This window comes from Astyanax mexicanus, chromosome 6 (genome assembly GCF_023375975.1).
Source record: "Astyanax mexicanus isolate ESR-SI-001 chromosome 6, AstMex3_surface, whole genome shotgun sequence".
NCBI classification, from domain to species: domain Eukaryota; kingdom Metazoa; phylum Chordata; class Actinopteri; order Characiformes; family Acestrorhamphidae; genus Astyanax; species Astyanax mexicanus.
The window spans coordinates 43,313,566-43,336,149 of record NC_064413.1 but is presented as its reverse complement, the minus strand read 5'-3'; the positions used below and the strand labels follow the sequence as shown (position 1 = coordinate 43,336,149).

The window sequence follows — 22,584 nt, the reverse complement described above, 5'->3', positions numbered from 1 at the left end:
ACATTTTTGAGTTCATTCACTCACATGTTTTTGTGTCTCTTTGTACTTCCGGACTGCTCCAAGTACAATTGTACGATTCCATCTTCTAAAGTACGCATAATGTTTGATCTCGCATTTCCTTCATGTTCTCCCAAATGTGACTCTTGTGCATGTATTTGCGTCCACTAGTGCTATTGCGCTGTTTATTAATGCTGATTTATGTCTGGTTGGCATGAATGCTAATCCAGCAAGCTACCTATAGAGCCATCTGCTACTTTCCTCCGCTTAATTTTCCTCCACATTGTCCACACATTGTCATTAAAAGTACCAAGTAATGAGCGAAAAAAAATCCTGTATAAAAGAAAAAGATGCATCAAAAATGCATCGATAACAATTTAATAATCCTCTAGAATTATAAGGTGCTTAAAGATTCTCACCCCTGTTTTCTATACTGTCTGAACTCTTAATGATTTTGGGTTGTACATTCTGATGTTATTCACTTCAAAATTTCCTCTCCTCTCCAGCATTAAAGGGCCTTTCAGATCAAGGCCTCACACAGTTGTACATTTTCAGCAGCAGCAGCAGCACCACAAGCATGGCTCCCTTCAAAGGTCATCTTTGATTTAGCAGTGACAGCATCGTTATCTAAAGACCTTTGGTCCAGCCTGGGATTTCAGTCACTCTGACAAAAAGCGAAGGCCCTCTCCGGCGTGTACAGCCTCAGCTAGGGGTGCCGGCACCACAAGACTGACCTTTGTTGTCGGCGGCGATGAATCCCAGGATGTTCTCGTGGCGGAGCATGACTGTCTGGTAGATCTCGGCCTCGCGGAACCAGGAGCGCTCCTCACGAGAGGAGAAGATCTTCACTGCTACTTCTTCTCCTCTCCACTTCCCCCGCCACACCTCCCCGAACCGGCCCTTTCCAATGCTCTCCTGCAAGATGATGGTTCTGGCAATGGTCCTCTGCACCAGCAAGGGAAGACCTGTGAAAAAGAGAGAAAAAAGAGAGAGAGTGATGGAGTTGTAATTATAACCATTAACATAAAAAGAATGGTGTAGGTGGTTCAAAGTTTAAATACAAACCATTGTAAAATAAAAAACCTTAATTTTGTCTTTAATTACAAACAAACTCTGTTGATTGGAACTCAAACTGCTGGGGAAGTGAAAAAATAGATAAAGTAAGATCACTTTACATCACTTTCTGTATGTGCTGCTATCTAATTGCAATGTTGCAATGTGCATATGAGCAATAATCAAACAAACAGTCATGTTGCAGGATGTAAAATGTCTTGTGCAATGTCAAAATACTTGTTTACAACTTTTTTGCAGATTGATACAAAGAAAAACAAACTCACTATTCCCTTTTCCTTGACCTACACTACCTACCAAAGACAGATTATATCTACCCAGTTCTGGTTATTTTACTCTGATGTTGGACACAGACAGCATTATTAATATCTTGACATGTTGGCGAAAATCCCTAAAAATGTTATATAAAATTTACAAAAAAAAAAATAATAATAATATTTTTTTTTCTTATTTTTTTCAATATTGGTCAGCCCTAATACAAGACCTACATAAGCTTAACAAAATTAAACGTCAATAAATGTTTTGTATATTGTGTATCAATTTTGAGCATTTTTAAACCTTTTGTTTATAAATCTGTAATTAAATCAATAATCATAATGCCAAAACCACTGTTTGGTTAAGCATCTTTATTTGTTGCATCCCACAGGGTTCTATTTTAAGGCCTATAAAACTTAGACATTTTAAAAGGCTGACAAACGCACGTATGGACCTGCAAACAGGGTTTAAGGAGCTAGGGGAAAAAATGTACAGGAAAGTACATAAACTGAACTTCAAATCAATAAATACTCTGATCAGGTAAGCTGGGAACATATTGGTAATATTTATATTAATTAAATCTCCCTTGTCAACCTTAATTTTAACTTGGAAGTACATTGAGGGCAATGTAGCCGAGCATTTACAAGTACAGGGATTGAAATGATGAAGAAAATAATAACTACATTTATCCATTTTAAAATAACAGTAAATAAAATATAAAAAATAGACAAAAATAAAAATAGAATATAAATAGAAAATAATGATAAAACATGGTTTCATTAAGATATTATGATCAAATATAAGGTTAATACAAAAAAGTTAAAAATAAGCTAAAACTAACCTTTGCATAGTAAAATAAAAATAAAAATAAATACATAAAAATAAATAAAAATAAAATAATAATAATAATAATAATAATAATAATAATAATAATAATAATAATAATAATAATAAAATAAACGAATTAAAATAAGTTGAAAATCAATAACAAAAACTATAAAAAACTGAAGAAATAAAATGTAGCTTACTGAAACAAGCAGGAGAATTGCTAAGTAATTAGAACATTAATCTTTGGGCAATTGTGGGCTTTCAAAAATTATTTTGAATTTTTTTTAATACATTTATTTTTCTATAGCAGAATGATTTACATAAATACACAATAATATAATAATTTGGGTTTCCTGAAATCAATACAGAATAAAAAACAAAAAACAAAAACATGATGGTATCTGTTCTTTACTGCATTATAAGAAATGCTGAACCAAAAGCTACAGACCAAGAGTCCAGACATTGAGTCAGACCATCGGCTACCGAAACAAAGCAGACTCAATCAACAGACTCAGCACTTATCCACCACACGCCAGTATGAAGATGAGGTGATAATGTGATACTAATTTGCTTAGAGATGATCTAAAGCTTAAAGGTCACACAATTACTGCACAGTGTTATTCATTTATGTCCCATGCGAGTAACAGGCAGAGCTTTCAATAGGGATTTATATATATATATATCACTATTAAAATATTATATTATTAGTTATATAATAATAGGAAGAGAAAGCATCTGAAACAGAAACAACAGGAAAAAACGAAGTACGAGAAGGAAAAGGAGAAGCGAGAAATTAGCAAAAGAAAAAGATGTACAAAAGTACAAGAATAAAGAAAAGTATGAGAAGAAGAAGAAAGCCTTACAAAAGAAATAAGGAAAAGCAGAAGAAGTAGAGCAGGCAGAGGCAGGGGATGAATGGTCTCTGGAGGAGGACAGGTGTGATGTGTGTGGTCAGAGAGGGCAGCCGAGCTACTGATTTTACACTCAGACTGGAGTCTTTCAGGGCTACTAGTATAGAAATAGAAAAGCAGGCAATTAGGAAGCAAATGGAGCATGCTGTCTGTGCTCTGTCCGTACGCTGTCCGTACATGCAGGACAGAACAGCACAGATTCCACAGACAGGGTCAGCACGAGCCAATCAGTGCCCATCCTGAAAACTGACACAGCTTCACTACCATAAGTTGAATTTCTAGTTCTATATGTCAGTCCTGATGCTGTAAGTCTGCCTGCTCTGGACTCTGATTCACACAACAAAGACTCTAATTCCCAGCATGCACTTACACCGGGCTTCCCTGACTCTGCTGATCACGTGACGCTACAGTGTTCCCGCTCTTCTGGTTACTGATTGTTTGCACCTGGCCTGTGTTGTATAAGTACCCCTCAGTTTGCTCTGTCTCTCTGAGTATTGAATCTAGTTAGATTCTACAACACGTTTCCTTTGTTTGTAACTGACTTGTTTTTGTTTCTCTCTGCTGATTTTTTGCCTTGATCTTTCTATTGTTTATTTCTGTTGCCGACCTATTCATGTATTTTTGACTACTCTTTTGTCTCTGCCCCCCTATTGCTGGATTTACTGTGTATAACCCTGTTTTGCCTGACTACGCTCTTGTATGTTTCTATGTTTTTTTTTATATTTGCTGCATTACTGTTACTGTCCCTGCCTGTCCCTTACCCTTACTGTCCTGTAAGCCTAGCCCCTTGTAAATAAACTGTGTGTTTGATACTCCTCATTGAAGGAGGAGACAAAGGAGGAGGAGACAAAACTTTTTTAATACACAGGTATGCAACATAGGTTTTAGTTTTTCTCTCTCCTGTTCTGTAGTTGTAAGTTGCAATTTTGTAGGTTATTGTAGGACAGCAACAATATAATATAATATGTATTCATACATAACATAATTCTAAAAGCATTTTTATTAATAGTGTTACCAAGGTTACCAAGGTTAATAAAATTTAGATTTATTTAGTTTATAAAAACAGTGGAATAAAAGTTACAAGAGCTGAAAAGCTGTGAATGTATTTTGTCTTAATTGACGTAGACTTCTTATCTTGACTTTTTTCAAAAACAAATGTATTAGAAAAGTAATAGCAAGGTTAACTTCTGTTTTTGAACTATCTATGAGTGGAATAACATTTCTCAAAATCCATTAAAAGCTTTTTTGCCACAACTGTACTGTTACACTAAAATGCTATGTTCATATAACCAGGCTGACCTTACTCAAATAAGATTTCTAATGTGTTTCTAATGTTTTCTAAAGTTCTAATGTGACACAGAAGGATTTTCATGGCCTGAATGAACATGTCAAATCTGATCTTTTATAATCCAAATGTGAGTGCATATATTGTGAGTAATATTCACATTGCAATCTTCATGAATTAGTTCTGATTTTTTTGTTTACTGGAACCAACTCCCTGTAAGTGATGTTCTGTTGCTTGTTGTGATAGAAGAAAATATGATATTAATAGCTTTCCCTAAACAAAAACAGTAATCACAAGGATAATTTGTTGAGCTCATACTGCTGTGTGACAGTCATGCATGCTAAGGGGTGTCAGATTCTGTGAGGGAATCAGAATTTGGCACAACACTGGTGCTGGTGCCAAGAGCACGCATGCAGACAAAATAATCCAATCCAATTGGTCCACAAATTAAATGCGTATCCAATCTAGGACTACATTTGAAAGTGACTTAAATCTGATTCGAAAAAAAAATCTGATTTGTGTCACATTAGGGTATAAAATCGGATTTGAGTCACAGCAGCCTGGTAAAGTAGGTAAAGAGTGTAGTTGAAGGATGAATATGTATCTGATATCTGGCAAGATGCGGCATAAATGTGAAAGGTTAGATTCTTACTGTAGTTTAGAATGTGCACTTAAAATCCTTTAGTTTTCCCAAAATCGCCAGTGAGCCTTATAATCCGGTGTGCCTTATGTATACGCTACAGAATATCGCTTTCGGGCGGCATTAGCTGCTAACCACGGCTAGCGCTGGCAGTTAGCTGCTAATGCTGCTGCACCCAGCCTTAGTGAAAATCAAAGCGAATCTAAGCTTACTGGAAATAAACGGAAGCACTTTACTCACCCAAATCAACAGTTTTCAGAAGAGGAATCTGTGTTGATTAACATCCAGCGCTTGACTGACTTAAAAAAAATAATAAATAAAAAAAAAAATGTTTTTTTTTTTTTTTTTTATGAATTACAGTTTTGTTCACTTAATTTAGCTTAGCGTAACAGATCTTTCCACTCAGTGGTGAGACCAGCTGTATTAGGAAACAGGAAAACATGGTGACACCCCTGTTCCTTACTAGTGTTGCATAATTGCTTAATGCACTTTATAATTCAGTGCACCTTATGTATGAAAATAGACCAAAAAATAGACGTTCATTGATAGTGCGCCTTATAATTGGGGGCACCTTATAGTGTGAAAATACAGTATATTGATGTATGTAAAACTGAACCCAAATCTGATTTCAGCAAAAAATAAAATAAAAAATCTACACTGAATAATAAGGGTTTTAATATAAACGCATCCGGAATGTACCTTTTTAACCATCTTAACAACTTCTTCAGATGCCTACACAAAAAACACAATGAGCATCCTCTGAACACTAGCCCGGCTTCTTCTGACCTTCTTTAGAAAACAAATAAAAAGTGTTTTCATCCTACTGCACTCTCTAAGCACAGTGTCTCTTTCACTCCATTCAAGCGTATTGTAAGTCACGTAAGCACGACAGTGTGGGTGCAGGAGCTGAATTCCACTGAAGAAGAGATGAGGCGTCTGGAAGAAAAGAATGGGCTGAAAAGGCAAGAAGAATTGAAAAATGGAAGAATACGCTGAAATGAGGGGACAAATGAAGCGTGTTACCAGCAGTTCAGAGGTTCTGCCGCAGCGGACGCACAGCGACTGTGGGAACGGAGGACAGCAGCACAGAGCACGGTCAGCCTCGGGGGCCAGAGTCACAGCATAATGACCAGCATGACTGAGCTCGTATGAAATCCTCTCAGAGAAAAAGAGTAATAAAAGAGAGAACGAGAGAACGAGAGAGAGAGAGAGAGAGAGAGAGAGAGAGAGTGATAGAAGTATTCCTGGCATTCCTGCCCAGGCCCTAGTGTGCTAACACTCCTAAGAATCTAATAGAGTTTTAAGGAGAAAAAAGTCAGTCGATAATAGACGGTGAAGAAACATGCCGAGACCACTGGAGCACTTTTTTCATCTTCTGCTGGAAACTTTAAAATTCTTTAAGTAGAAGAAGTTGAAATCATCTCAATTAATTCGCCCACAGTGGCACAGAACACAGTGTACTCTCACAAGAGCCAGACTAAACACACAATACACCGAGAACAAACACACACACAGCCGAATGGAGAGAAAGAAGATTTCCATGTGCAAATTGGACTCGAGCTGAAGGCTAATGGTTTGTTTGCGATAGCTCTGTCTCGACTGATGAGACCCGGAGGAGAAAGGTTAACGTAGCAGTGCGTTTAAAATATTAGTTTTTTTTTTTCTATTGAAAAAAATAAATAAAATAAAGCAATAAACATTAAACCTAGCTGAACTTAATTTACTCTTTTTAATGTCTGTTAGGTTCTATATTCTCACAGTCTGGTCTCTGGGTACTCTGGGTACACTGTTTTTTATTAGCTTTGAGTGTTTGTACATTTTGTAAAACATGAATTAAGGTCTATTCACACCAAAATCAGAAGCATCGTTTAACATAATGGAACTTTAACTTTAAGACCAAGTTTGAAACATCTTTTTGTGTTCTGTGTTTTTTAAACAGGCATAGAAACTTTCTCATAGATGTCCACTCTTTCTGTTTCTCTGCTCCCTGTCTGCATTTGCTCCCTTTTAATTTCAATCCTCTAAAAAATAGAAACAGCTATTCTTTTACAATCCTACTTCAGTATACTTATCCTGTTGGAAATGAAAGCACTAAAATATATGTGACTGTGCCATTTTGTTTGCCATAAAATCAGACTGTGTGAATAGTGTGAATAACACTTATATATGTCTGTGTGTATCTTATTGGCAAGCTCTTTCACCAATTTTTTCTGAAGAAACTTCATTATGGCATTTTTCTCCTCTCGGGTGCTTTTTTCCTCGCGCGCTGTGTGAATTACCTGCAGCAGCAGTTTGTGCTCGACTGAGTTTTTTGCGGGTTGTTTGGATGTTAGCATAGCCAGTTAACACTGGAGCTAACACTCCTTCCGTCCTTCTGTCCCCGCCCTCCTTTGGCTCGTGGAAGTAGGCGATCCGTCACAAACCCAGGAGATATCAGCCAATAGCGTTCGCTAAGGGAGGTGACCCCGCCCCCGCCCCCAAACTGTCAAAACCACCCCTTTCAAAACTCGAGCGCAAAACACTCAGTCGAGCACAAACTGCTGCACACAGCGCGCAAGGAGAAAAAGCACCCGAGAGGAGAAAAACGAAGCTTGAGAGCAACATTTCCTTCAGCGCGCACACAATTCCCTTTTTTTTTGGTCGCTAGTTTTACATTTGTGCTCACGAGAAGTTAATTTACACACTCAAAATGTTAGAACACACTGGTTAATTTTTTTCACCTGGTATTTTTGCGCCCTCGACTTTTGACATTGATGTGATGCCACACTTTATTCTTTCATTTTATTCTTGTGAAAATCCTAACAAAGAGTGAATGTCAGAATATGATGTTTTTTTACACTGCAAACTGTTGAAGGACAAAATGTTTGGAATGGGTGGATAAGTTCTCAGCTCAATCCCAAACACTCAACCACATATTTGTAGTACTGTATCAAGAGTTCCACTACTAAATGACTGTCAAATATGTTTTTTTTTTCCAAAGTTTTGACATGGTTCTTGCACTGTAAAGCTGCCACTTTGGAGAGTGTTGTGTGTGTGTGTGTGTGTACGTCAGAAATAATATATTTGTTTTATCAACCGAAAGTTTAAACCGAACAACCTGAACTTGTTTTTTTGCAAGAACAGAAAATAAACCCTGTCATGGGGATTTGCTAAATATTCAGCGGAACAGGACAAATCACACTCAGAGAATGCGGTATGCCAACACAACACCACTGAGGCAGACCGACACGCAGAGACAGAGAGACAAGAAAGCAAGACACACATTCACATTCACACATCTCAGCGGGTAATTACAGCAGGGCGTAAAACACTAAACAAAAGGGTGGAGAGCCTGCAGCTTAGAGACGCTACGCCCAGGTGCTGCAAATGAAGGAAACACATGCAACTACTACTGCTGCTACCAGAGAATCCTGTGGATCTTAACATTTGTAGACTTAATCAAATGTAAAGGATGCGCATTATGAACGATGCTGAATTAAGTAATGGTAACAACTTATTTAATGGACAATATAAAAAAACAATCAAGGTAAATCACTGAATGTCCTGCAAAAGCCCTGTATATTAGGGCGGCAACAATTAGTTAATATAATCAACAATGCAGATTATTTAAATTTGTTGACTAAAGATTTCATTGTTGACTAATCGTTAATTTGTATCAGTCCTGCATTACACAAAGTGCTGAAGATAGAAGCGCAATGGGAGATGGGTAAATGACTAACTCACACACTTTACACACAACTTACTTTATGTCTCCAAAAGTGACAAAACAACAGATTACATATTTACTCAATAAATATCAGTACTTTCCATGTTTGAACAATATTCAGATATTTAAATGCCATTTAAATCTCATGTTCTGCTGTTTCTATCGCTTTTAGAGATGGCAGTAATAATCGTTGAATAATCGACTAATCGAAAAAATAATCATCAGATTAGTCAACTACCAAAATAATCATTAGTTGCAGCCCTACTGTATGTAACAATGTGAATCTGGCAGTTGTTGTTTACATTGTGTCATTGTGTTAATGATGAAGGGACAAATGGAAATGTTCCAAAATGACTTTTTTTACAATGACTTCCATTAAAGTTTAAGAAAGTTTTCCACTCACTGTAAAGTTGCAATTTTGGAGATCAAGGCATTGATCCAAAGCATGTTATTTAAACCTAAAAGGTAATCTTAGCAACTTGCACTAGTCATCTTGGTCATGGTGACCCAATAACTATTGAGCTAAAGAATGCTTCAATAGAAATGCTACTTAAATTGAATCAAAACACTGACTTTCATTTAAAGTTTTTACTTTCTTCTTCACTTTTACTATAATGTGTAATGTTGGCACTTTATTACACTTTCTAGCACGAACCTTGAGTGTATTATTGTGATTACACCACAGTTCCATTATCGCTGTTTATTGAAAGATTTTGGGTTAAAGAGGGCGAGAAAATATGACTCAGTTCCATAGTTCCATTGCTGCTCTGTTTGTAGCTGCACTGTTTGGCTTGTAAGCGCTGTATCGTTGCTAGGCTACCTGTATGTGGTAGAGTATATGGAGAGCTTTGGTTACAGCGCATTACTGGCTGATAACGACACTCATAGAACACCTCTCAGCTAATCACATTGCAGGGTCGGAACTAACTGTGGTATATTTCATGTTTTACCTTTTATTTAAAAAAATACAGTAAAAACTCCTTCTGAAAGGATGTTTTAATGAACAGCTTCATTACTGCATCAAGCGAATAAAAACTCCTTTGGAAACCTACCAGAACCCGATCCAGACGTGGTCATGTCGTAGATGAGGTCTTTGAGTGTGGTTCCCACTGTGATGAAGGGGTGGTCCATGGAGGGGTCCTCTTCATTAGGCACACGGTGGTGTATGACCGAGCGGCTGTGGCAGATGTAGAAGATAGTGACCAACACGAAGCAGAGCACACACACGGGTCCGGCGATCACGGCCGCCAGAGCGACTGGACCCAGAGAGGGAGTCTTCGTTGTTGGCACTGAGAGAGAGAGAGAGAGAGAGATAGAGAGAGCTGTAATTCTTCTTTTAATCTTTTTAGAAAAGCATCTTATCTTATAAGACGCAAAATAAGACGCAACATAACAGGTTTAACAGCTTGTAAACAATGGAGAACACACGGAGAACATTGTTTCAGCTAGAAGGGTCAGATCCTTTCTTTGAGTTCAGAGTTCTGCAGAAGGAGGTCTGGGTTTCAGGACACAGATGAGTCATACCTGTGACTGTCCTCTCTTGTGACTCTTCCTCCTATGCTGCCCTATGTACACAATGAGTGCTGAAATGTGTTTATTTGTGACAGAGCTGTCTAGACTTCAAGGCAACACGGCTGTAAAGAAGGGCGACATTTGGCCCGCAAGTCATCTCGAATGGTCAGCGGTAGCTTAATACACAACAGCAGCGGTGGAATCAACAACAAATGGAAATATGACTTTATTAGCAAAAGTAAATTGATGGCAAGAGGTCAGCAAAGGAGAAAATGAGGGTTTTGAGAAAGTTTTCTGACGGTCAGTAGAAGTGGTCAGAGTCTTCTGATCAAATTTCTTTTTCTTCGCCTACCTACATACACTAATGTGCTGTCTAATATATTTTTGTGGACAAGCCTTCTTACAAATGCATTCAGCTACTCGCACAAAACTAGTCCCAGTAGCTTTAAAAGTACTGCTAATAAAATAGGGCTCTTTGGTGCAGATTCAGAAAGAAACCTACTGGCACCATGTTTAAAGCCATTATGGTGCTCCATACAGTACTTTTAGGACAAACTGGGGAGTAGTGTAGTGTTTATCCAACATCCTGAATTAAATAAATGGAATCAAATTCTTACAGCAATACTCCATCCAGAATATAGTAAAAAAGCCTACCCTGGAGAAAAGAAAGCCTCCAGCAGAAGCAGTATAAACTCTAAACCTTTTAATACACTAGACTTCAAAAGGCACAGTGAATTAGCAATTGTCCCCAATAGGTTTGTCCATATAATGTAAATATACATTATATTATATACATTATATATCGAGCTTCCTGAGCCCACTCTTACTCTTACCATGCTCAGAGGGTCCCCCGTAATTGCCCGTTCCTGTGTATTGTGATTGAGGAGGGGCTTTGGCTGGAGTTTGTTTCAGTCAGGCACAACTGCGGGGAGCCTAATGCGGGGAGCCTAGTGCGGCTGTTTAAGGGCGAAACAGAGAGCGCGTAACCGCTTTCCTCCACGTGACCCAGGTAATAATTTAATAACAGAGTTTCTGCAGAGAGAGGAGGGTGGAGGGCCAGTGGGTGAGGTAGTTAGCGGTATGATGTGAGTGCAGCGAGTTCAGCCAACACTATATATGACGCAAATATCGGCCTTCGTCTACTCCTTCCATTACAGGTAGAATGCAGTCTTTTAGGTAGGAAATAGGCTGAGGAGAGCCAGAGGGACTGACTAGTCCATCTCTTCAAACCTGATTCAATCAAGATTGAGCCATGACAAATCTATGCTTGTACTTTCAGATAAAGCTGAATCAATTCGGACAGAGACTGAGATCGTTCCTCTTTCCTGATAGAAGGAGAAGAGAATGGATTGTGGGTTTAGTTTTACCTGGAGAGATGGGGTAAAGTAATTATTACTGGACATCCTCAGTCATTTTAGTCCTGTTCGAATTTTAACACAGTCATTTTAACCAGATTGTGTCATTAAAGTAGTTTTTTTAATGTAAAAAAATGTATAGAACCTCAGATTATATTAAAAATTCGCTGCAAATCAAAGTATGGGTAAACATTCTGTCAAATACTGTAAAAATATTATTTTTGTGGCTTCTCCAAAGCACAGAGGAGCCTCAGATACATCTGTACTTTCAAACCTGTGGTAAACCTCAGATGATAAACGACATACAGCACTCAGATCCACAAGACGTGATAAAAGACTCCTCAGAGGCGCCAAACCTCTCACAGATTTAGCCATGGCAGTGTGTATCACAGCCTACAGGCTACATACGAGTTAAGTACATGTAGCTCCCTATTCATTATTACATCAAAAGTAGGTTATAATATTGGTTATCATTAGTTTTTGTTAGCGGTCATGGCAGTGCGTAAATAGAGTAGACACTCCCATTTCAATAATTTATGCTGATTGATTTGAAAAGCACAAAAAAAAAAATCATGTCATATATTTCCCTGATGCCCTGTCTACGTAAAACAGGGCTTATCCATGCCCATTGTATTTAGTCAATTCAGCTGCTGTAAGGTGTATCCTTTGCTGACACACACACACACACACACACAGACACTCAGCTAGTACGGCTAGCCTGAATGATCTGTATTTGTTCATTAGTTTGCTATTCGACTTTTCTTTTCAGTGTTTGAAAAGATTGTCTTTTCTTTAAAGCCACAAAACAGCAGCAAAGGCCTTTAGACTGAACAGTTATTGTTCATATTTGAAGGCTTTTCACTGCAAAATGCTTTGAAAGCCATTTTCTTCAATTGCAATTTCATCAGTTTTATTATGTTCTCAGTGCAGTAAGATGCTGGGAGTGTACTTTACACATACAAAAAAAATATTTAACTGCCACTGATGATAGATTTTTCTGTTAATAAAGAAAAAAATATGTTTTTGTTAGTAGTGTACTCGTGTATTCGTAATAACCAACAGACAAAATGGGTAGAAACAGAATTTTAAGATTCTAAAATGCACAGACATTCCACATGTAATGGGAAAGAATCTTGTATAGTGTACTATGACTTTTGCCAGGTCCTGTATAAGCTAAAACACATTGCACTGGCCAAGATATGAGTATATGTGTGTGGGGTCTCCTGTACAGAATGTGGGTGTGATTTCGGCCAGAGCAACTTGTCTGTTTACATGGACAATTGTAGCCAGATGCTGCCGGTCATGATCATTACCACCCACTGCGCTACCCACTGTGGGTGGTAATATCAGCCTTCTATGATATATTTCCAAATTTCCATTACTTTTTCTAAACTTTCTGGGTATTTTTATTTTTCCAAAACTTCTCCAGGCCTGAAAATTGCCATTTTCCAATTCCATGACTTTTCCTGTTTTTTCATGTCCGTACAAACCCCGTCACTTTCTCTCAAAGCATAAAGTGTAATGTCCAGGCAGCCACTAAAACAGCAGCTGAAGCAATCATCAATGTGAAAAATTTAAATTACTCTCTGATAAGTAAAATGCGCATCTGGACATAGCTTACTGAACCATCTTTATGCTATAATGACGCAGGTGGGCTACGATCATGGACGAAGGCCAACTGCCAAAGATTAGCATACTGTATCTGTGCTAACACCAATAATATATTGACCTTGATTGAACACAGCATTCGAACATTGCTCTCCACCTCATAGATTTCGACTCATCAAATTTTGGCAGTTTTATCCATATTCTGATGAAAGACAGTTGCCTTCACTGCAGGGTTTTTGCTGAGTTGGAACATCAAGATGTCGCTTTAATCAGCACCTGAAAACAGCTAAATCATAGGCTGAGGGTGTAGATAACTCTGTTGTCTGTAATGGGAGCTTTTTGATCTTTGTTTTTTATGCTCAGGTCCTTTACTGTCAGAATATGCTGTTTGTTATTCGTGAATCATTCAGTTACATTAGTTTGTTTTGGTACGCAAGTATATAAAGGCACTTTAAATGTCGCTTAGAGTGACGCAACAGACAAATCACTTGAAACCAGTTTGGTTTTAAAAGAGAGGTGTGAATGTGAAGAAGCTTTATATTGGTTTAAAAAACATATAATATAAGCCACTTTATTTTTAAACAGTATGGGCTGACCATTATAGCTTCTTTTGGTATATATGGATTAAACGATCAAAGAGTTCAAACAGAAGGGTCTCAGGAGAACAAGCAAACAGAAATGCTCCATCTGTATGTATGTATATAATGCTGAGCATAAACGAGCCAATTTACAGACAAAAGATTTACAGACAACGACTTGAACAGAGATTCCTTCAGATTACATTTACATTTACGGTATTTAGCAGACGCCCTTATCCAGAGCAACTTACAACAGTGCTTCAAAGTTACTTCAGATATCCAAAGCTAGTTTGTAGACTAAGATCAAGAGATACATAGAGCTTAATCATGTTTAGAACTTTTTTTTTTTTTTTAGTTTAGGAACTCTTTAAAAAGATGTGTCTTCAGTCGACGTTTGAAGACGGCGAGTGACTCTGCTGTTCTGACATCCAGTGGAAGTTCATTCCACCACCTTGGTGCCAGCACAGAGAAGAGTCTGGATGTCTGTTTTCTGTGTGTTTTGAGTGATGGAGGTTCGAGCTGAGCCGTACTGGAAGCTCTAAGAGCTCTTGGTGCAGATCTGGCTTTGACCATTGCCATCAAGTATGAAGGTGCTGGTCCGTTTTTTGCCTTGTAGGCCAGCGTCAGGGATTTGAATCGGATGCAGGCGGCAACAGGAAGCCAGTGGAGGGAACGCAGCAAAGGAGTCACATGACTGAACTTCGGAAGATTGAAGACGAGTCGTGCTCAGCATTCTGAATTAATTGTAGTGGTTTGGTGGCTCGCAGTGGAAGACCAGCCAGATGCTGCTTCTCGCTCAAATCACAATTACCTGAACTGTGGTATATTATGTAATATGCAGATTTTGATTTAATTAATATCTGAGAAAGGCTCTGTATGCTATATAGCTTACACATAATGTACGATCCCTTCAGTATCAGATTGAAAGAGAAGCCTTTTAATACATTCACTGCAGATTTAAGTTCCTTTGCCCCATCACCAGTATCTGGTGATCTTTTAATATATCTAATGCTGCCTACTTGAAATACAGTACTGAGACGCTAAAGTTTTGCCTAAGTACATATTTAAAAGCCTAATTACATTTATTTATTTATCTCTGCAATAAAAGGATGTTGTGGATTTTGTGGATGCCCCCAGCTTTTGTGCAGACTTTTTTACTTTGAGAACAATCTTACCTGATTTAACATTTTACCAAACCATGTGCTGTGTATGAGGACAATTCTAAAAAATATTATAAGACTCCCAATGGAGAGAGCTTTGGAGAGGTTCAAATAAACACAGTGATCTTTACAGTGAAATCACTAGATTTTGAATGTTTTTTACTCTTAATATTCATGTTTTACTGAGCTAATAGACACTTACTGCCCGAATATGGAAGATGCACAGTACTGTTTATTGAACTGCAACAAACAATACACATTTAAATATATATTTAATTAATTAATCAAATAAAAAGACAATAAGACATACACAAGGCGACACTAGTAAGAATGCATACATAGAAGTGACCAAGGGTGTCGCCATGGTTCGCTTCTAAAGGGGAAGCTGGGGGAAGCATCAAAGCACACAAAACCATTTTCAAAGGAGCACTTGGATGTTAATCTACACAGATTTCTCTCCTGAAAAACTGTTTATTTGGGTGAGTAAAACGCTTCTGTTTATTTACAGTAAGTTTAGATTGCACCCAGCCTTAGTGCTGGAGAAACTTCACTTCAAAAAATTCACCCCTACATTGCTGTACTTTAGCGGCATGGCTTTACTGCTCCTTAATACCTGACTGGTAGAATTCATACAATTATGGAGAAAATTGAAGGATTCTAAGTGTGTCTTATACAGTTTTTCTGACCCGTTCCCCGTGTTTGTTCTCACCTGGAAATATGCTGGGGTCGGGGTTCTTGTTGCACCAGTCCAAGTTGCAGCACATGGGGTAGATGCCCGAGTCGTCCTTGGTGGACGGGGCGCAGACGAAGGGGCGATCGGGTGGGATCAGATCATCCTCAGTGAGGCAAAAGCTCTCCTGCTTCGTCACACTCCCAGACTTGGTTATGGACACGTAGCACAGGCCGTTCGTGGTGCAGGTGGAGTTGGGGCAGCGGTGACAGTAACATTGTAAGGCTGGAAAAGAGCAGACAGGAAGATTACTTAATTACTGAGCTACTTAAGTTACTAAACAAAAGTAAAAACAGCAGAAAAAAGGTAAGAGAGGTGTCTAGAGGTGAGAGGTTGGCTGATGGGGGGTGAATTCAACAACAATTTTAAAACCCATTTAAAAACTTTAGTAACAAGCTTCTGAAAGGCAGTCTAATGAGCCGGGCTAAATTCTTACTGATTAAAATTGACGGCCACGAACAGCACACTGTGCACAATGGAGCTAATGTGTTTGCTCTAGGTTTGCATTATTTAATTTAGTTATTGTTTATAATAAACACATTTCGCAATTACCAGCCATTCAGAGGCAAACTGCTGTTTCATGCTAATCTAATGTCCCAGTGTAAACAGCCTGCCATTAGTGTTTCCGCTCTTAAGAGTTTGGCGGTGCCACAATACCAGTTTGTACCAGTCTCAGGCTCTAAAGCCGTGTAGCCCGTGAAGGAGAATGGAAGAACAGTACTTTTTTAATAACAGCATTTTTTTTTAATTATGCCAATATTCAGTAATATCCCAAGTCAATACAGTAATGACTTAAGGCTATGCATTATACAAACAAAAACTCTGTCTTTTTCAAATTGCTTCTCTCTAATGTTTTAATGGAGGTCATTGGCTCGCTCAGGGGGAATCTTCAGCAGGCCTGTTTTCGGGGCTCCAGCGAGCCATTCTCTGAACAGGTAACGCCTTAAATACCCAACAGCAATAACAACCATAACTGCTTCATATACACAAAGCCTTTCATACTGATAATGTGTTTTGTCTGTTCCTCCACTGACAGTAAGTGTGTACGTGAAGTTAACAGTATCTGGTTAAAAGGCATGTGGGAAGCCTTTCAGCAGACTGAGAACAACAGCGACGCAGCGAACGCTTGAGATACGTCAAAACCTGCACCTGGCGAACTTGTTATTATTCTGGCTAACCACAGCCTGTGCCTCTGTCTGCCTCCGAGACGAGTTAACCACAGAGGCAGGAGGACAGGACGGTGTTTAAACACGAGGCAGACAGGTTAGTCCAGCCAGAACTGTTCCCCTGTTTCCATCTGTCTGGAGAAGCTCAAACAATGCCCTCCATTATCTTATCTACACTATATAGCTCCAAATATAGGTTTAAGCCACACCCTTTCTAATGAAGGCATTCTGCTGTTGAGGCATCAAGTTGCACCCACGGCTGAGAAAGATGTGTGAATACGCATAAACACACATACCCACAGCTTGTCTAGTTCCTGTAGAAGATCTGTACAAAAAAATGATAAGTACTGTCAATAGAATAAAACTCTAAGGAGCAGATTAGCATGAAACTATTGGTACCACACCTAATGCCAGGCATGGGCTAAAAGGGGTATAAAGCCTTGCACATAATATAGCAATAAATGTAATAAATGTTGTCTTTTTGAACACATGGCCAAACACATGTATGTCTGCAGCTTACAAAGTATTGAATTTCACATAACAGGCATTTACTTATGTATTAGCAATAGTCTTAATTAACAAAGCTAAATGCAAAGTAAATAAAATGTATTATGAATGGTTTTAAATGGTAATAACAGCTAAATAAAAAAGGCTTTACAATTTAAACTGAGCTGAAATGATGGCTCACACTCAATTCACTGCTTTTTCGAGATCAGTTGAATTTACATACTTATGTCTATGTATATATGTTTGTCTCTTCAAGCCCCACTCTTTTGAATTTAATCTAAACAGAGGATTTCTAGATCTAGATCTAGAGAATATCCCGATTGATTTTTGATAGTGTGAACAGCAAAAAAATAATTTTTACAATTAATTCAGTTTACAATTACAGTTTTAATGTGATTTGTTTATGTAGTAATCACGATTTTACATACAGGCATTTTATCTTTTTAATTTAAAATCTGTACACAAGGTCAGTGCGTGATATGAACGCATGAGCTAGTAAACAATGTTTTGAATCATTGATACACTGCACCATTTTTAAAAAAAAGGTAAACCTAGTTTTAAACTATTTCTCTGCCATCTGTAATTTTTAGTAGGGGGGGAAATAATCGATTGTTATCGAAAATCGAAAGTTTTTTTGTGAAAAAAATCTCCCAGCACAGCACATGAAACCTGATTTTTGTAAATCAGATCCAAACCACATTAAGAGGTGTTTGATTCAGATTTGATCAGATGCATCTCTCGCAACATGATAAACAATAACCTCATCATATCCAGAGTGAGAGAGGCGGGGAAATCCAACAGCATGGCTGCAAAGTTACTGATTTCTCTGTAGTTACTATAACATAAGCAAATCTTATCTGATCAAAAACAGAGCAGAGGGCCATTTCTCGTAAACCAGTTTGATCACAGCCTATGATAAAGACCATACACAATACAGGGCAGCCAATCAGATCAGAGCGATAATTCAGGTGACATATATCAGTCTGAAAGGCACAACAACAGTAATAAGCTTCATCATTGTGAGAAACAAACCGAAGTTGGCCAGCAGTAAATGTAGTCCCTAAGGGGGACAAATCAAACATGCGAATGGACAAGAGATGGTCAAGTGCAGGTAAAGGACAAGAGAAAGATAAAAGGGTACATAGCCTTAAAGGACAGAAGAAGAGCAAAACAAAAATGATTAATGTTGCTGTCATGTCATAATGTTAGAACTTTTTGTTTTGTATCTTTTTATGCATTAGCCTGACGAATGGACCGATAGAAATGGAACAGAATGGCACAAAATCCTGTTACATGAACTACGAGTTTAAGGGCAGTTTTTTTTCTTCTTTCTTCTGTAAAGAAATAACTTCAGTGGTTTTGTTACAAGAGCAACAAAAAGAGAGCGACAAGAAAGCCAGAGCAAGAGAGGCCAAGCAGAGAATAGCTTGACTGAGAGAGATAGAGCACGAGAGCGAGAGCGAGAGAGAGAGCGAAAGAGAGAGCAGGGCAAGGCCAGCGACAAAGGAATGTAGGAGGGGGTGGGCTAAGTGCATGCTCAAAACCACAGGCAACAATAAAGTTGGCGTGGCATATTTGAAGGTCTAGACAGGCTTCCAAATCCACAGTAAATACAGAGCTTGCAATATTACTTCCCCTAAAGGAGAATACGGGAAGGACGATTTCCTCAGAAGAGTTCATAACCAACAGCATGGGAAGAAAGCTTGAAAGGAAAAATGAGGCATTGGGACACAGCGTCTGGTCTGATTTTAACGGCAGACGTGTGTCAGACGGAGCGCAACAAGTCTGAGAAGAGACTTTCCACAGCCCATCTAAAATGTGGCAGTGATTCAGAATGGCTCTAGCAAAATGACTCACGCAATACAGACGAAAAAAGAGGAAATAAAAGCCCTCCAGACTCCACAACTCCACAGACACGGTTGGTGAATCCGTCTGGAGAGAACCGGTGTTTATTCACAGGTTCGTTCCACCAGTCTCACATACGAGCTGGTAAAAACCGACTCAGGTAACTGTATAGAAGCACATTAGCACCTGATTAGCCCGATTTCCAGGCAACTAGATCTCGTTCTCTCTCTCTGACTCACCCAGGTGCTTTAAGAGCATCCCAGGGAGGTGAGAATATGTTTGAAGTCTCAAGGTAGAGGAAGAATCAGTCTTGGAAAACAATGAACAGGCTGTTATAGTGCTATAACAAGTCCACAACTCTCAGAGGGTAATATAGAATAGGGTTACATACAGTACTGATAGGTCTGTCCCAATAAGTAATTGAACTGACCCAGAAATAATGACGATACATGATATTATTTTAATTTTAAGACCATTTTATGCAACTGATAAAATTTTATTTACAGGGTTCACACACTTTTTAACAAATAAATGTTTATGATTTTACCATGACTTTACCATGACTTTTCCATGACTTTTCCATGCCTTTAAGACAACTTTTTTATGACTATACGTTTTAAACATCAGTGCAATGTTGACACACAATTTTTAATAATAAAATGCGTATCAGATCTTGAGAGATCCATTGTGTAGGGCTAAATTACTGAATCAACTCTGAGCTGATGTATTTTTTTTTTAGCTCAAAATAGATTTCCTTTGTCAATAACGAAAATACAAAAAAAAAAATTGTAGACCAAATTTCCATTACTTTTTCAAAACTTTCTGGGTATTTTTATTTTTCTTTTGGAAAAATAAAAATACCCAGAAAGTTTTGAAAAAGTAATGGAAATTTGGTCTACAATTTTTTTTTTTGTATTTTCGTTATTGACAAAGGAAATCTATTTTGAGCCTGGAAATTGCTTTTTTCAAATTCCACGACTTTTCCAGGTTTTTCATGACCCTTTCAAAAATATCAATGAGTTATACACAATGGCCAATGGCTAATATTGAGGTCAGCAAGTTTTACTAAAGTCATTTCCATATATTGTTCAATAAATCAATAATGTAATTATCATGACATCCCTACGTACTGAATAGGGATGTCAGAAGAACCGAAACTTCAAGTACAAACACCAATTAACACCTAAATTCAGAAAACATGATAACACCAGCAAATTTCTACTATCATGACAGATCTCTAGTATTAAACTAGAGGCATACTGACTCTAACAAATATAAAAACATACAATAAACATATCTTTAAAAAAAAAGCTGCATACAGAAACATCTACAAAAATGTTTTGGTTTGCCTACAGAAGCATTTAAGCAGGCGATAAACCAAGCTACTGTGTTGTAGTGTCATAGCTCTACACAAGAAAACACTGCCTTTTTTTATACAATCTGTAAAAAACTCATTTTTTTATGTATCAGTGTCCAAAAACTGACACAATAATTTGTACAATAATATAATGCAACTTAATTTTAAGTAATTTTTGACCATTTCTATTGGTCCATTTACGATAAAATGCTAGCAAATGTAAATGGCACCTAATGTTTTCAAAAGATAAAAATAATTAAATTAAATAATAATTAATTAAACTAGAAAAAAAAAACCCAAGAAGAAATAAAATAAAACCGATATGGTGCTTCTTATTACATTGATTCACTAATTGAATATATAAGTCCTATAGCAACAAGTATTAAGTTCATTTGCAATACAATTCCCATCCCACAATGCTAAAAGCACTTGGAGGGGTGAAGATTACTGTAACATCTTACTGAACTGTTGATAATGGAATGCCAGTGGACATCTCAACACGCTTGGAGGAGAACACTAAAACTGACAGTTTTGTTACATCAGAAAACACACTATTGACTTGGCTAATTCTGCAGTAAATGTGATCGATGAGGAGAGAATGAGACAAATTTCGCTCTTCGGGTCTCTCTGGGTTAAGGATGGCTGTCATAAGCAACTACATTTGCGATGTCCCAAAATTCCAGAAATTTGTTTCATTTTAGCATGTTAATGTTTCCATTTTTTTGTGTATTTTAGACAAGGCTCCAGATTAACATTTTTTTTTACAAACATCCCCAAAACATCCCAAAGCTTTTTTTATATGCCGTTCCGAACTGAAAACTGCTGCTGAATAATCAAAATACTTATTTTTGAACATACTACAGCTTTCAGTTGTTTATTTTTTATACTACCCTTATGCCATAACTGGTTTTACAAGCAACAAGCAATATTTTTTTCTGCTTTTATCTCCTCCCATGTGCTATTTAATACTGTATTATATATTGCACTATGTGATGATGTGTTAGCCAGGAGCCCTGATGTTGGAGCACCGAACATTATGAAAGAACAATATTATACAATATTAAAAAGTAGCCCATCTGCTTAAAGACACTTATAAAGATTCATGTTTTCCACACTCTTCTGTAGTTAATTTACAGGAGGGACCACAGCAATGTCTGCCCTCACTGTGGGCTTGCTTACATTTTACTGCAATTAATCAGCACTAAAATGAGTGTTTTACTTCCTCCAGTCTGTCCTGTTCAATGCCTGTGCTTACTGAATTGAGAGGCTTGTATTGAAACATGCGATACGTCCTGTATTTTACCACTTCTAGTAAAATCTGTCGCAGTCCTGAGGCCTGTTTCTGATTTATGGGAACTGGGGGCGAGTGATAGTAACACTGCAGTGCTGGTCTGAATGGAGGAATGAAGAAGAGCTAGTAAACGGCCGCGCCAGGAACTAACTGCAGTCACAGCGCAGCCGTGGGATCCAGTCGTGTCAGACATGACTCAAGAGATGGAACAAGTCCCATGCAAGAGTTGAGACAAACAGAAACACCCCAGAGCTCACAGCGAGAGGAAACAGCGTTAATTGAGCACAGACAGCGTAGTAACTGGTCCAGGCCAGGCCTATAGCAGAAAAGCAAATAAAAGAAGAACTTCAACCAGTGAAGAAAAACAGGTTTTTTAAAGTGAATAAGAAAAAAAATGTTTTTTTCCATTCACAAAGTGAATAAACGAGATGAATGCTAACTGAAATAGTAGAAAAAGGATGAGAACTATTTGTGGTTCATTGCGAACGAGCAGCAAAACATTCAAAACAGTCCGTCACAGTCATAAAAATGTGTCTCTAGTTTTACTTCTAGTTTTTACTTCGCAACATAATAATCTGAATCTGACAGATGCTATTCACATTTATGTATGTGTTTTCCAATGAATGGATGAAAGACAGAAAATGCTACAAAATGGTTGGAACTATATACACTACCAGTAAAATGTTTAAGAACACCCCTATTTTTTGGGGTCCAGTAGCAATGCTGCTTTCTCATCTTAGTAATGATATTATTACTGCATTTTGACCTGTCAGACCTCTAAT

The 22,584-nt window shown here is 37.9% G+C and overlaps 1 protein-coding gene across 1 annotated transcript in view; it reads right to left on the bottom strand.

Annotated features, from left to right (window-relative positions):
- Positions 1 to 22,584, bottom strand: part of tgfbr1b (transforming growth factor, beta receptor 1 b) — an 88,938-nt gene that overhangs the window by 28,734 nt on the left and 37,620 nt on the right. The window contains exons 2-4 of the mRNA XM_007233388.4: positions 15,616 to 15,861; positions 9,746 to 9,982; positions 732 to 962 (exon numbers count right to left, since the gene is read on the bottom strand). Of these exons, the coding sequence (XP_007233450.3) occupies positions 732 to 962; positions 9,746 to 9,982; positions 15,616 to 15,861 (714 nt within the window). The remainder of the gene's footprint in view (positions 1 to 731; positions 963 to 9,745; positions 9,983 to 15,615; positions 15,862 to 22,584) is intronic.